This window comes from Dermatophagoides farinae, chromosome 6, assembly GCF_024713945.1.
Source record: "Dermatophagoides farinae isolate YC_2012a chromosome 6, ASM2471394v1, whole genome shotgun sequence".
Taxonomy (NCBI): domain Eukaryota; kingdom Metazoa; phylum Arthropoda; class Arachnida; order Sarcoptiformes; family Pyroglyphidae; genus Dermatophagoides; species Dermatophagoides farinae.
Window position 1 is genome coordinate 3,217,788 of NC_134682.1, and position 12,488 is coordinate 3,230,275.

At 28.1% G+C, this 12,488-nt stretch overlaps 2 protein-coding genes across 6 annotated transcripts; one reads left to right on the forward strand and one right to left on the reverse strand.

The window, feature by feature from the left end:
* Positions 1-1,941: 1,941 nt before the first annotated feature.
* LOC124493798 (uncharacterized) lies at positions 1,942-7,670 on the forward strand. 5 transcript variants are annotated; one of them, XM_075732300.1, is made up of 3 exons: positions 1,942-2,310; positions 2,569-2,726; positions 6,031-7,670. In XM_075732300.1, the coding sequence occupies exon 3, from the start codon at positions 6,132-6,134 to the stop codon at positions 7,362-7,364; it is 1,233 nt and encodes a 410-aa protein (XP_075588415.1). In that variant the 5' UTR covers positions 1,942-2,310; positions 2,569-2,726; positions 6,031-6,131; the 3' UTR covers positions 7,365-7,670. The 5 variants fall into 5 exon arrangements, with proteins under 5 accessions (XP_075588415.1, XP_075588413.1, XP_075588414.1 ...); XM_075732298.1 differs by having other exon boundaries at positions 2,041-2,479; XM_075732299.1 differs by having other exon boundaries at positions 2,041-2,424.
* A 963-nt stretch (positions 7,671-8,633) lies between these two features.
* On the reverse strand, positions 8,634-10,635 carry LOC124493244 (DNA topoisomerase 2-alpha). The gene is made up of 3 exons (XM_047056312.2): positions 10,008-10,635; positions 8,993-9,945; positions 8,634-8,925 (listed from the first exon to the last, which is right to left on the reverse strand). Exons 1-2 carry the CDS (start codon positions 10,484-10,486, stop codon positions 9,054-9,056), a joined length of 1,371 nt encoding a protein of 456 aa, XP_046912268.2. The 5' UTR covers positions 10,487-10,635; the 3' UTR covers positions 8,634-8,925; positions 8,993-9,053.
* Positions 10,636-12,488: the final 1,853 nt, after the last annotated feature.

Here is a 12,488-nt window from a genome sequence, read left to right on the forward strand (position 1 = left end):
ATGGTTCCATATTGTTGTCGTTGTTGTTGTTGTTGTTGTTGATACTAAATCCTATTCAAATCTGATAAGAGGATCGAAAACAAATAATTTTGTCCACTATCTATTTTGTTTTCCATCTGGATTATGAATAAAATATCTGGTCTTTTTTTGTACCAAAAAAAACAGAAACAAAATTATGCAATCAATTTGTATATCCCGTTTTTTTTTGTATGCCAGTTTGTATACTAAATATATATAATCATCAAGTTGCCGATTAGAAAATTGGAATTGCCCGTCATATGTATGAATCGAATTTCACAATATTAATATCTTAAAAAGGGAAAAGAGAGAGAGAGAGAAAAAAAAACTGAACAAAATTTTCATCAAAAAATCAAATAAACTACTCGATAATCATGAATAAATTTTTCATTATTGTGTCGTATAGCCACCACAATAAAAATCAATCTATCGATGCATTTGTAATATAAATGAATCAATAATTTGTTTAAAGTTTAGACTAAACTATGATTTGGATAATGATGGTGATGATTTTTTTTTCTTTTTATTCGATGACATTCATTGTGTTGTGGAAATTGTGATTTCAACAACAACAACAACAAAAAAACAGATTAAATGATAATGGCTATAATTGTTAATCATTACATAATGGTGGAAATTGTTTGTTCTAAATAATACATGAATTTTATTATAAAAAAAAGGAAATTTTTTTTTATTTTTCCGGAACATTATTATCATCATCATCATCATCATGAAGTTTTCACACACACACGCACACGAACACGAACACAGGCAGACATAATAAAGTTCCCTTGATCCAGTTATATTTATCATCATTCTTATTATCATCAGCATCATCGCGACAACAATCATTTTTGGAACGACGATGATATCAACATGAGAAGGATTCCAATAAATGAGTGCCTCTTTTTTTCCGTTTTCCAGCACACCACCATGAATGAATGAATTTTATTAATTTTATACTTTCATTCAGTGACAATATCGTTGTCGAATTTTTTTTTTTGTTCGAGATAAATAAGATAAAATCATTCATTGAATGAATGAATACGATGTTACATAATTTTTTTTTTTGGATGATGATTATAATTAAATTTTCAATTTTTTAAAAATCATTTTCTAAATGAAAATTAATCATTTCATTGAGGGGAAAAAAAATACACGATCATTATTGACGGATGGTGGTGGTGGTGGTGGTGTTGGATAAGAAGGGAAAGTAAAACATCAAGGATATTTCCATATCAATTGACAGTTTTTATTTCATTTCATTTCATTTTTTTTGCCTTTCATTTTCGTTAATTTTTTTTTTATTTTTTTGAAAATGAATTTAATGATGTTATTTTTCATTTATTTTTTTCATCAATTGTTTCTTCGAAATTATTATCATTCATAAATGAAAAAAAAATTAGTCAAAAGGCTAAGAACAAAAAAAAATTCCATCATCATTAACATTTCATGATCATTATCAATCAATCGATCGATTGATTGATTGACGAAATAATTGATTGACAAGTGCAAAGAGAGAGAGAGAGACAAAAAGATATGTTCTACATATAATTGAGAATTTCGGTGAACAACAACAACAAAAAAATGATAAACGAATCACTGTTCTTCACTTTTTTTTATTCGAATCAAAAAAAAAAAAAAGAAAAAAGAAGGAATATGAAATATTCAACACACAACAAAACACGCGCCCCCACACACACATGTATATTCTCTTTGTGTAAAAATCATTTTTATTTATTTTTTTTTTGTTGTAAGGAAAAACACAGTCTTGAAATGAATTTTCTCTTTCAAGTAATTTTTTCCATCACCATTAAACCGTTTTTTTTCTCTCTCTCATATCATTCAATCATCTCAATCATTTCAATTTTCCTACAAAAAAATAGAAATAAATGAATCCATCAAATGAAACGTTTTGAATTCACCATTTTTTTTCCTTCTTCGTTTCGTTTCGTTTTTTTTTTTTTTTTTTGATTAGTATGACGTTAGTTTAGTGTGTTTTTTTTTTGTCGGTATGTGATCATGATCATGAAACGCGTACATACACACACACACAAACACACACAAAAAAACATTGCCCATTTATACGATGTGTTTTTGTGTGTCATAAACAATGAATGAATGATGATGATATGATATGATATAATAATTTGAATTTGGACATTCAAATGTTTCAATCGTATTGTTATAAATAATCGTGTTTGACTTGTAATCATTCGATACAAAGTGTGCGTTCCCGTGTGTTTGTTTGTTGAAGTGTTATTGATTTTTGTTCGGATCAACCGGAAACCGGTAAATTGTGATTATTGTGTGTGTGTGTGTGTATGTGTGTGTGTGATTTATTCTAAGCTTGTCATCTCTAAAATTTCTCTTTTTATTTGATTTGAAAAAAAAACTTTTGTTCAAGTTTGTGTTCGAAAAAAAAAATTCAATTTGTTGATTTTTTTTTTACATTTTCTGGGTGTTTATTGTCGCAATTGATTCGCCAAACATCAAAAACAAAAAAGGAATTCTCATTGTTCATTCAACAATCTTTCTATTTTCATTTAGATATATTCGTTACGGTTGACAGAATTTTCTTTTCGTCAAAGTCAACGACCCGATCACGACAACGACGACGACGACGAAGACGATAAACCCAACAAGTGCAATATTGTCATTTATTATATCAACGTCATATTATTATTACATTTTGATGATCGTATTTGGTGAGTTGTCTTGATTCAATTTTCAAAAAATTTTTTTCCTTCTGTGATATGATTTTATGGTCCCAACAAATGATACATGACATTTTTTGATGATGATTCCTTGAATCATGACCTTTTCATTTCTTCTCATATCCAGACATATTCAGTTATTGTCAACTTTTTTTTCACACTTGTAAGATTCTGTTTTGAAGAAAAAAAAATGTTTTTTCAAATCAAATTATCGAATTTTAAATTTTTTTTTTTGAAAAATTTCAACGTATGTGATAATTACGCTTCATTAAATTCGTCCTCTCTCTGTGTGTGTGTGAAGTGTGAAAGTCAATCTCGATTATTATGATCGTTACATACACACACACACACACGCACACGGGATATACACCGATTGACCTTAATAACTTATTAATTATCAAATGTCACTATGAGATTTTCATTTCATTGAAATCGATTCCTAAACCAATCAATCCAATATACAGGATTCTCTCTATAATGAACAATATTTATTTCAAAATAATCATTTTCGAATGGTCAATCATCATCATTTCTTTTTGTTGTTGTTGTTGTAATTAATTGATTTATTATTGGCTAGTGTATAATTTTGTATCTCGCAATTTGTATTTGACCATATATAAATGTTTATTGTTTATTTTTTTTCATTTGTTTCAAACCAACAACAACAACAACAGCACAATTATAATTGATTTGATTATCATTCTGAAGATATATTTATATGTAATACATAAATATCAACATTTGTTGTTGTTTTTTTTGTTTTGTTTTCAACATATTTCAATATATCTCACAATCCTTAGTTTTTCTCTTTTTTTTTATTTTGTTTTCATTTTCAAATGTTCATTATCATAACTTATTCGAATTATCAATGATTTACACACAAATTAATAATTACAACAACAACAACAACAACGACAACAACAACAACAACAACAAAAATGATAATCAAAAACGATACTTTTTTTAGTATTGAACATGTATTTGTAATGCTATTTTCTTTTATATTTGCCAATCCTTTTTTTACTTTTATTATTTTTTTTTTGTTTTGTTTTGTTTTTCATTCAACATATGAATGAATAAATGATGATGATGATAATTGAATTGAATTGAATTCAATAAAAGCAAATTAATTTTATTGCTATGAAACACACACACACACAGACACAAATAAAGAAATTTACCGGTAAAAATGATATCTCTTTTTTTTCTCCCGTAATAGTCGTCGTCGTTGTCGTAAGTTTATGATGATCGAATCATTTTTTGTTATCTTTTCCATTCACGAGTACAACAACGATAACGATGATTATTATTTATCCACATTTCTTCCGTTCATCATTTGAGACATACTTGTGTATGTGTGTGTGTGTGTGTGTGTTCACTATCAGTGATTGTTATCAATAATCACAACATAATAACAACAACAACGAAATTCCCTATAATCTCAACATATCCGGACATAGAATTTTTTTTTAAATAACACAAACAACAACAAAATTACTCTAAATCTTTATATATGATTTCAATGGTTCGTGATTGAAATCGGATGTAAAATAATAATAATGATGATTATTGTTGATGTTGTTGTTTACAAGATATTCTTCTTCAAGATTCATATAGCTCTAAGTGTGATGAAAATGATGAAAGTAAAAGTTCAATGCAATCTATTCACTGATGATGAATGAAAAATTAGATTTTTTTAAAAAAAATAAATCCATTTGAATATGAACAAATTACCATTGTTGTTGTTGTTGTTGCTGCTGCTGCTGCTGTTAATCACAAATCATTGTCATTTTTTGGTGAATACGACAACTCCCAGTTGAGTTTTCATATCCATTTTTTTCACTTTTAAACAATTCATTACTTTCAGTGTTTTGGTCATCATTTTTCATTTTGTCGCCAGCATGCATATATATCGAATTGTCGTCACGTAATCATGATGAATGAAATAAAATCGTTTCACTATGAGAATCATTTATTTTCTCTCTTGTGATGATGATGATGATGATGATGATGATCATTATTTCAAATTTTCAAATATGAAATAGGATCCGGGTTCTGTGTGTCTTAAATGAAAATAAAATTCAATTTTCATACCAACATACACAACATAGCAATACAATTGTCATTACCGTCATTTGACAATGAACATGTTTTTTTTTCTTTTTATGAATTTCGTAATTTTTCAGGAAATTTACAAGAAAATTCTTCTTCTGTTTTTTTTTGTTGAAGGTATGAATTATTAATCCTTCTTTTTTTATCATCATTCAACTTGTTGAATATATCTTAGCAACATTACATTTTGTTTCAAAGAAATTTTGTTTTTCCTATGAAAAAAATGGACAATTATTATCATTATTATTATTATTAGTTATATGTCTGTTACTTTTTTTTATCTTATCCATGATGTAGTAAATGTAAATGTGTATGTGTGTCTGTGTGAATTGTTCTTAATAATAGCATCATCGCCATTGACTCGTCCAATGATGTTGATGATGATGATGAGGAAATGAAAATAATGTTAATGATAATGATGATGATGATGATGATGGAACTGAAAATAGAAAAAAAAACAAAATAAAAATGAAAATGAAAATCTTGCAAAAGCTTTTTTTTCACTTACATTGAATCTACTAATCATCTATGTTTGATGGTCATTGAATGGTTTTTTTAACGCTTGAAAAAAATGATTCTCTTTATTATTATTTTTTTTCACTACTACTATCAAACTATATATAGGATATATATTGATGAAAAGAGATGATGTGGCCATTTGCCAATTTCTTATCGAAAATGAGAATTTGAATTGAAATTGAAAACAAAACAACAGAAAAAAAAGATGTTAGCGAAAAGAAAAAAATTAAAAGCCTTTCGTTGATAATAACAGTAGTAATAATAATAAATAACAAAGGTTGAAGGTTAATTCTTTTTAATAATAGTAAATTTTTTTCAAGTTTGTTTTTGACAAAAAGAAATTTATTCGAATATATATGATATGATGATGATTCAAATGTTTTTTTTTTGTTCGAAAATCGCAATGTATCGATAGATTTCGCCCTTCCCCAATTTGTTGTCATAATTATGTTCTAAAAAAAATAACAATCGATGAATGATGATGTTGGCGATGATTTTGTTTTTGTTTTTATTCAAGTTATGCACGTGTTTGTGTGTATGAATGTTTGCGTGAAAATAATTGATCATCAAAAGTGTCATGGTCTAGGATTTTTTTTTTATTTTTATTTTTAAAAATTTCTTTACATTTCAATTAACTAATTTTGTATTTTTTTTTCTTTTTTAGGAAGAGACTTGTGAAAAAATCCGATTCGATTAATTTTTGGCTTGCACACGTTTGTTGACCATCCCATCATCTGTTTATAATTTTTTTTATTGGTTCAAGTCATGACAACTTTTATGATGATGATGATGAAATGTGCCAAGATTTTTTCATCAATAATGATGTTGATGTTAATGGCCATTATTATGGTGCATGGACAGACATCATCATTTGTTGCTCAATCATCATCAATAAATCCATGGATGCCTCAACAACCAGCACCATTAGTATGGGTTAATAATCGAAATCAACAATCATCATTATCACGTGTAGCTAGAGCAACAATTTCAGCGCCTATTCCGGTTGCACCAAAACCAACGCCCACTTTAATTGCTTCTACGAGACCGGTAACGGCTATTGTTCCAGTAATGGCAGCCACAATCGTTCCAGTTGTATCAGCATTCCAACCGCAATTATTGGCACCAGTTTCAATATCACAACCGATAGCAATGGCTAGCAACAGTAATTCGAATTACTTTACATTATCATCGGTTCAACGGCGAAGACACACTATCCGATATCAGGCACCAAAAGGATCATCTAAAAATTCAACTTTAGCTTCACCATCAGAGGCACCGGAAGAAATTGCTAAACCACAAACAATCAATGTACCAATCGGTATTTCTCATTATAAACCAATACAATTTGTCGATTCATTACAACCATTTCAACAGCCGACTGATTACAAAGCTTTTATTGAAAGTTTTAATGTTATAAACAAAAATTCTACTAGCAACAACAACAATAACAATAAAGTGAAAACAGATAGAGGTCAAAAGCCTACGGATAAACGTCAAACTGATAAACATTCAACGAAACCATCTGCTACATCAACGATATTATCAAATGAATCAGAATCAACGAATGATCCAAATGAAATCAAAATAGTTGAAACAGCCGAAGGTTTTGTTCCAGATGGTAATGGTATCCGTACCGATTCAGGTTTCGTTCATAAACCACGAATGATTGAATTAGAATCTAGCTATATACCATTGACGCTTCGTTTTTCTTCTAGACCACGACGATTGAATATAATTAATAATGAAGATCTTATTGGACAAGATTCAAATCGTCATGATAGGATTAATGGAAAAAAAGAACCAATTGATTTAGTAGATAAAAATTCCGGCTCTTTCAATCTAGATACAAAAGCAATATTCGGACCAACTAGACGTGAAGAACCATTAGTACTTAAACCTGGTGCAAATAACGTTCCATCTCATATGCAACATATAATCAAATGTATATTTCCTGATTTTCGATTTGATGGCTCGGAAAAGGTTCGCAGTGCTTGTTGAAACAATTTCATTTTTTTTCCTGGACACACCTTATACACCTTATAAACGCCCATTCGTATACGAACATATATATTCCTTCAAACAATTAACACAATTGGCTTTCGGAACATTTTTTTTTTATCTTCATTTTTTTTCAATATTGGCTTTAACATAATGTCTATGTGGATGGATTTGTTTTTTTCTTGATGAAAAAATTCAATCATGTTTTTCTTTTATGTTCATGTAAACAAAATTCTATGGATAAAAAAAAATAATTTGTATTATTTATTTGAATTTATAAAGAAAAAAAAAATTTTAAAAACGAAATTTTGTTCATTGATTTTGACATTTTTTTTTTAATTTTCTATAGAATCTATAGATGATGTACAAAATTACAAGATAGATAGAGATACATACACACCGTTATTTTTTTTTTTGGATCTTGACCCGCATGTATAGCAGTTGAACAATAAGAAAGACATATGGTTCAATCGTCAATCAACCATTCAATTGATGATGATGATAATAAATTAAACGATTGACTTTTTTTTATAGATATTTCGAAATTTCATTTATACATTGTTTCAACATTTTTATATCAATAATATATACCGGGTTATATACCATTTTTGGCTTGTCAAATGAATATGTGTTGACAGATGTATATACGATTTATCGATGTTTCCAATGACATCTTAAGCAATTCATACATTGTTTTTTTTTTTTTTTTTTTTGGTCCGACAATGTTCATTGTTTCAAAATATTATAATTTTCGCAACATTTTTGCCAATGAGCTTGTGGCCAAAATAATAAATGATGATTGTGTATTTTCAATATGGGAATTCAAGAACTTTCTTTTTTTGCTTCTTCAATCGTGATTTCCTTGGAATTTTTTTTTTCATTTTTCTGATTTATAATGCGAAAAACATGCATGTACAAATTATTGAGATTTATGAATTGAATTCGATTCATTCTAAACAACAAATGCTTTCAATGATAAAAAAGAAAATTTTGTTTCCGAAAAGAGAGAAAATTCTGTTTTCATGATGATTCTTGATGGAATTGACTTGGATTCAAAATCAAATAATCGGTTCGCTTAAATCAGCTGATGGATAAGAAACAAGACAAAGATATTTGATCATGGTTGATTTATCATTTATTCAATTATTACTTTGTATCGAAAGATTCTCTCATGAATTGACTATAGAATAAAACACGTTGTGCTAATGGATTGTAATAATTTTCGTTATCCGAATCGTTATAATACCTCACAAACAAAATATAAATGCAAATTTTTTTTTTAATTTTTTTTATTATAATTAAAATTGAAAGTGATCTACTAGTCTATGATCATAATTTATGTGACTTATGCCACTTTTTTTTGAAAAATGAAATATATATTTTATGAGAATGAATTGAATGAATAAGTAGTAAATTAATGGTGGATTATAGTTAATATAGTAAAAATGAAAATTTTCAATCATCAATTTCATATTTTTGTTTTTTAATTTGCAATAGTTTTTGCCGAGTTGCCAACAATTTCATTATCAGATTCATTAGATTTTTGTTTTTCATTTGAAGTCTACACAACAACAAAAAAAACAGATCAATTAAAAATTGAAAAAAAATTTAACAATAAAAAAACATACCGATGATGTGGCGGCTACTGTTTTCTTTTTCACAATTTCAACATCTTTTTTCATTTTTGAATCATTTGTTTGTCCGTAATAAGCAAGGTAAGTTTAGATTTGTTGACAGGCTATTTAATAATTCCACCAAATTTACATTCGTATCGCCATCATCATTTTTTGTTTCTTCTTTATTATTATTCGATTTTTTTACCCGTTCTTTTTTCGACTGATATTTTTCGAAATCTATTTTTGGTTCAATACGAACAGCATGTACACTTGGTTTATAAATATCGGCCAAATTTGAAATCTCAGCTGATTTTTTCTGAATTTCACGTTCATTTTTTTCTAAACGTTCATATTCTTCAACGAATGCATCCAAATCTTTTTCCCAAAGCATTTTTGGCGTGGAACGTTTAAGTTCTTCTAGTTCCGATTTTTTTGCATCACGTTTTTGGAATAATTTTTGAACATTTTCTCTTAACATTGTTCGTATTGCCATATCGATAAGATAATCAAAATCATATTTCTTCTCCTCTTCCGTTTCAGGCATTTTATCACCATCTTCAACGTTTTCATTTTCATTATTTGACGTCGTGTCGTGCCATGCTTTCACAGGATCCGAATCATATTTTTGTTCAATCAAAAGCTTTATATATTCTTTTTTCTTAGTATTTTTCGTAATGATTTTTCTCTCATCTAATTCGAAAATAAAACGTAATTGATTTTCAAGTTTTAATAGTTCAGCTTCAAACATAGCTTCATAATATTTCTTGCGTCGAACATAGAAATCCATACGAATAGTGAAAAATTCTCGCAAAATATCCAAAGGTGATTCATATTTTTGAATATCACCATTTTGATCAAACAAAATCATCGATGAAATTGACAGAGAAGTTTGTAATTTGAATTTTTTATGTATGCCATCTCGCATTACTTTTTCCAATGCATTTTTATTCATTTTAACAACAAATCTATTAAACAAACAAAAAAAATTTTAGAATTGAACCTCAAGAAAAAATTAAATCAAACATACTTGACAGTGGTATCGGTATGATATTCTTGATAATCATTGATGAGTGCAGGACTTTTTCCCGTACCATGTAACATTGGTTCCAAAATTGTTTTCTTATAATCCTCAATACAGGTGCCAATTGGTAATTCCGTAATTTCGATAGTTTGTTCATCCAATTTGGCAACTTCACCATTAATGATATATTTCATTGGTTCCACTTTCACCACGGTACCTTTGAAATTTTTATACCATGGATTCATTTCCAAAGGTTCTTCATTACGAAGCATTCGGCTAATGTTATCAACGATATCTCGTGGATTATATTTAGGAACATTAGTCTCAAAAATGGAAGTACTATCTTCGACACCATTAACTAAAACCATTGGAATGATTGGAACATAGTATTTGGGTTCCATTTTTCGATTACCTTCATTCTCATAAGTCAATAATGTATCATCCAATGGTGAAAATATTTTCCTTGCCAAAGGACTTAATAACATTGTGTAAAAATAAAAAAAAACTGCAGAATTGTTCGATCAAGAATTTATTGCGATAGATGATTTGAAACAATCTGATTCTGATGATGATTGATGATGATGATATGAATATGGAAAAAATAAAATTCACTTTTCAGTCAAAAACGGAATTGCTTTCGAATTTGTTGCATCACCATCACAATTATTAATAGAACAATCACTCGCTCACTCACACAAAAAACGCGCACACACACACGTACCATACTTATATGACGTACTCAAACATTTTTTTATAGTGAGTATGATTAGTGAGCTAGTTTAGTTTAGTCTAGTCTAGTCGTTGGATTGTCATAATGGAATTCAAAAAATAATATTAAATCAAAGATAAGGTTTAGATTTTGAAGTTTTTTTTATTGTCATCATTTTTCTAAATTATCACAGCGTCAAGAAAAATTTAAAAAAAAGATTCTGTAAATATGATTTTTCAATTTTTTCGTCAAACTTTTCGTTTTCTTGAGCTGTTTTCGAATAGGTAGAATCCACATTAATGTCAGCAATCGTTGTTTCATCAACGGAAAGATCGGATTCAGAATTTCTTGTACAATCTTCATTTTCTGAAATTGTTTCACCATCCAGCCATGTATAACCTTGAGATGTAGAAGTAGCTTCTAAACACAAGCGTAGTCTGTGAGCTGTAACTTTGACAATGCTTTTGAGAATTGTGTTGAATCATTTTTGAATTTGCTTAAAAATTTTTCGAAATTTTTTTGTATTTGGTAATTAATTTCCGCGACTATTTTTCGTAGCAATATTTTTTATTTTTTCTGGCAGAAACATTTCTGTTTTTTGTAAGTATTCTTTCTGGCAGAAAAAAAATTCATCTTCTGTCAGAAGAATTATTTTTTTTGGCAGAGAAATTATTTTTTTCAATTAGATATTTAATTGATTTTTGGAAGTAAAAATATTCGATTTTTGGAAGAAAAAAAATCGATTTTTGGAAGAAAAAAAATTGATTTGTCAGAAAAATTATAATTAATTCAATTTTTGATAATTGATATTCGAATTCAAAAACTGATATTTACAATTCACCTGAAAAATTTTATTTTTCAGTATAAAAAATCTAAAATATAAAAATAACATAACGCCATAACGATGATAACGTTGATTATACACACATTTTCATTTTATTTTTTCAGTCTTCGTGGACGTAGAGATCGTTTTGATTCTTCCAAATTCTGTTTTTTTTTCGGGCAAATTTGTTTTCGAATCAACTTCCTTGTTTGCATTTTTCTTAGACGATTTATCACTCGACTTCGATGTGTTGTCCACTGGTGAGTGATTCTTATTGTCATCATCAAAAATATGATCAAAATCCATTGCACGAATTTTACAAGTTATTAAATCTACAACTCAATTTTTCAATAATTAATAATATATAGATATAGATATAAAATTAATCAATAATAAACACAGTTTTCACTAATAAAATTATCGTATTTTTTTATTCTCTTTTTGATTAGCTTGATTAGCTTTTATAATAAATTTTCAGATTCATAATTTGTTTACAAACAAATAATATACTGTCCCATCCGGTTTTGGTTTGTTGACGATAACTTTTTTGATTTTTTCCCAATTGTACGCTTCGGTCCAATCTTTAAGTTCTATCGATGGCTCCGAATTATAAGATTTAGACCCCGAAGCGTAGCTCAACGACCATGATTTTATCATATTGTGTATGGTGTTGATGAATCTCGATAAAGTTAATCGTTCTCTTAATGTATGTTCATTTTTGATTGTTAGATTAAATGCTTCTAAAGAGTATTAATCGTGGATGGTTTCGAATCCTTAAGATTGTTCAATTTCGAAATATTGGAACTTTCTTTAAAAAAAACGTTCAAAAATACGACGAGTATAATTTGAACAAAATAAAGCAAACAAAATTTTGTGTGTCAAAAGGGAAATGATTGTTTAGATGAGTCAATTTTTTTTTCATTGTAAATGTGTGTATGTAAACATAAGTTATTCA

What these genes read in the sequence shown, in the direction of transcription:
- LOC124493798 (XM_075732300.1), top strand. Translation starts at nt 6,132, where the DNA reads ATGACAACTTTTATGATGATGATGATGAAATGTGCCAAGATTTTTTCA.
- LOC124493244 (XM_047056312.2), bottom strand. Translation starts at nt 10,486, where the DNA reads ATGTTATTAAGTCCTTTGGCAAGGAAAATATTTTCACCATTGGATGAT. An exon ending in CATACCGATACCACTGTCAA is followed by an intron (nt 9,946 to 10,007) that starts GTATGTTTGATT and finishes TTTGTTTAATAG; the next exon opens with ATTTGTTGTTAAAATGAATA.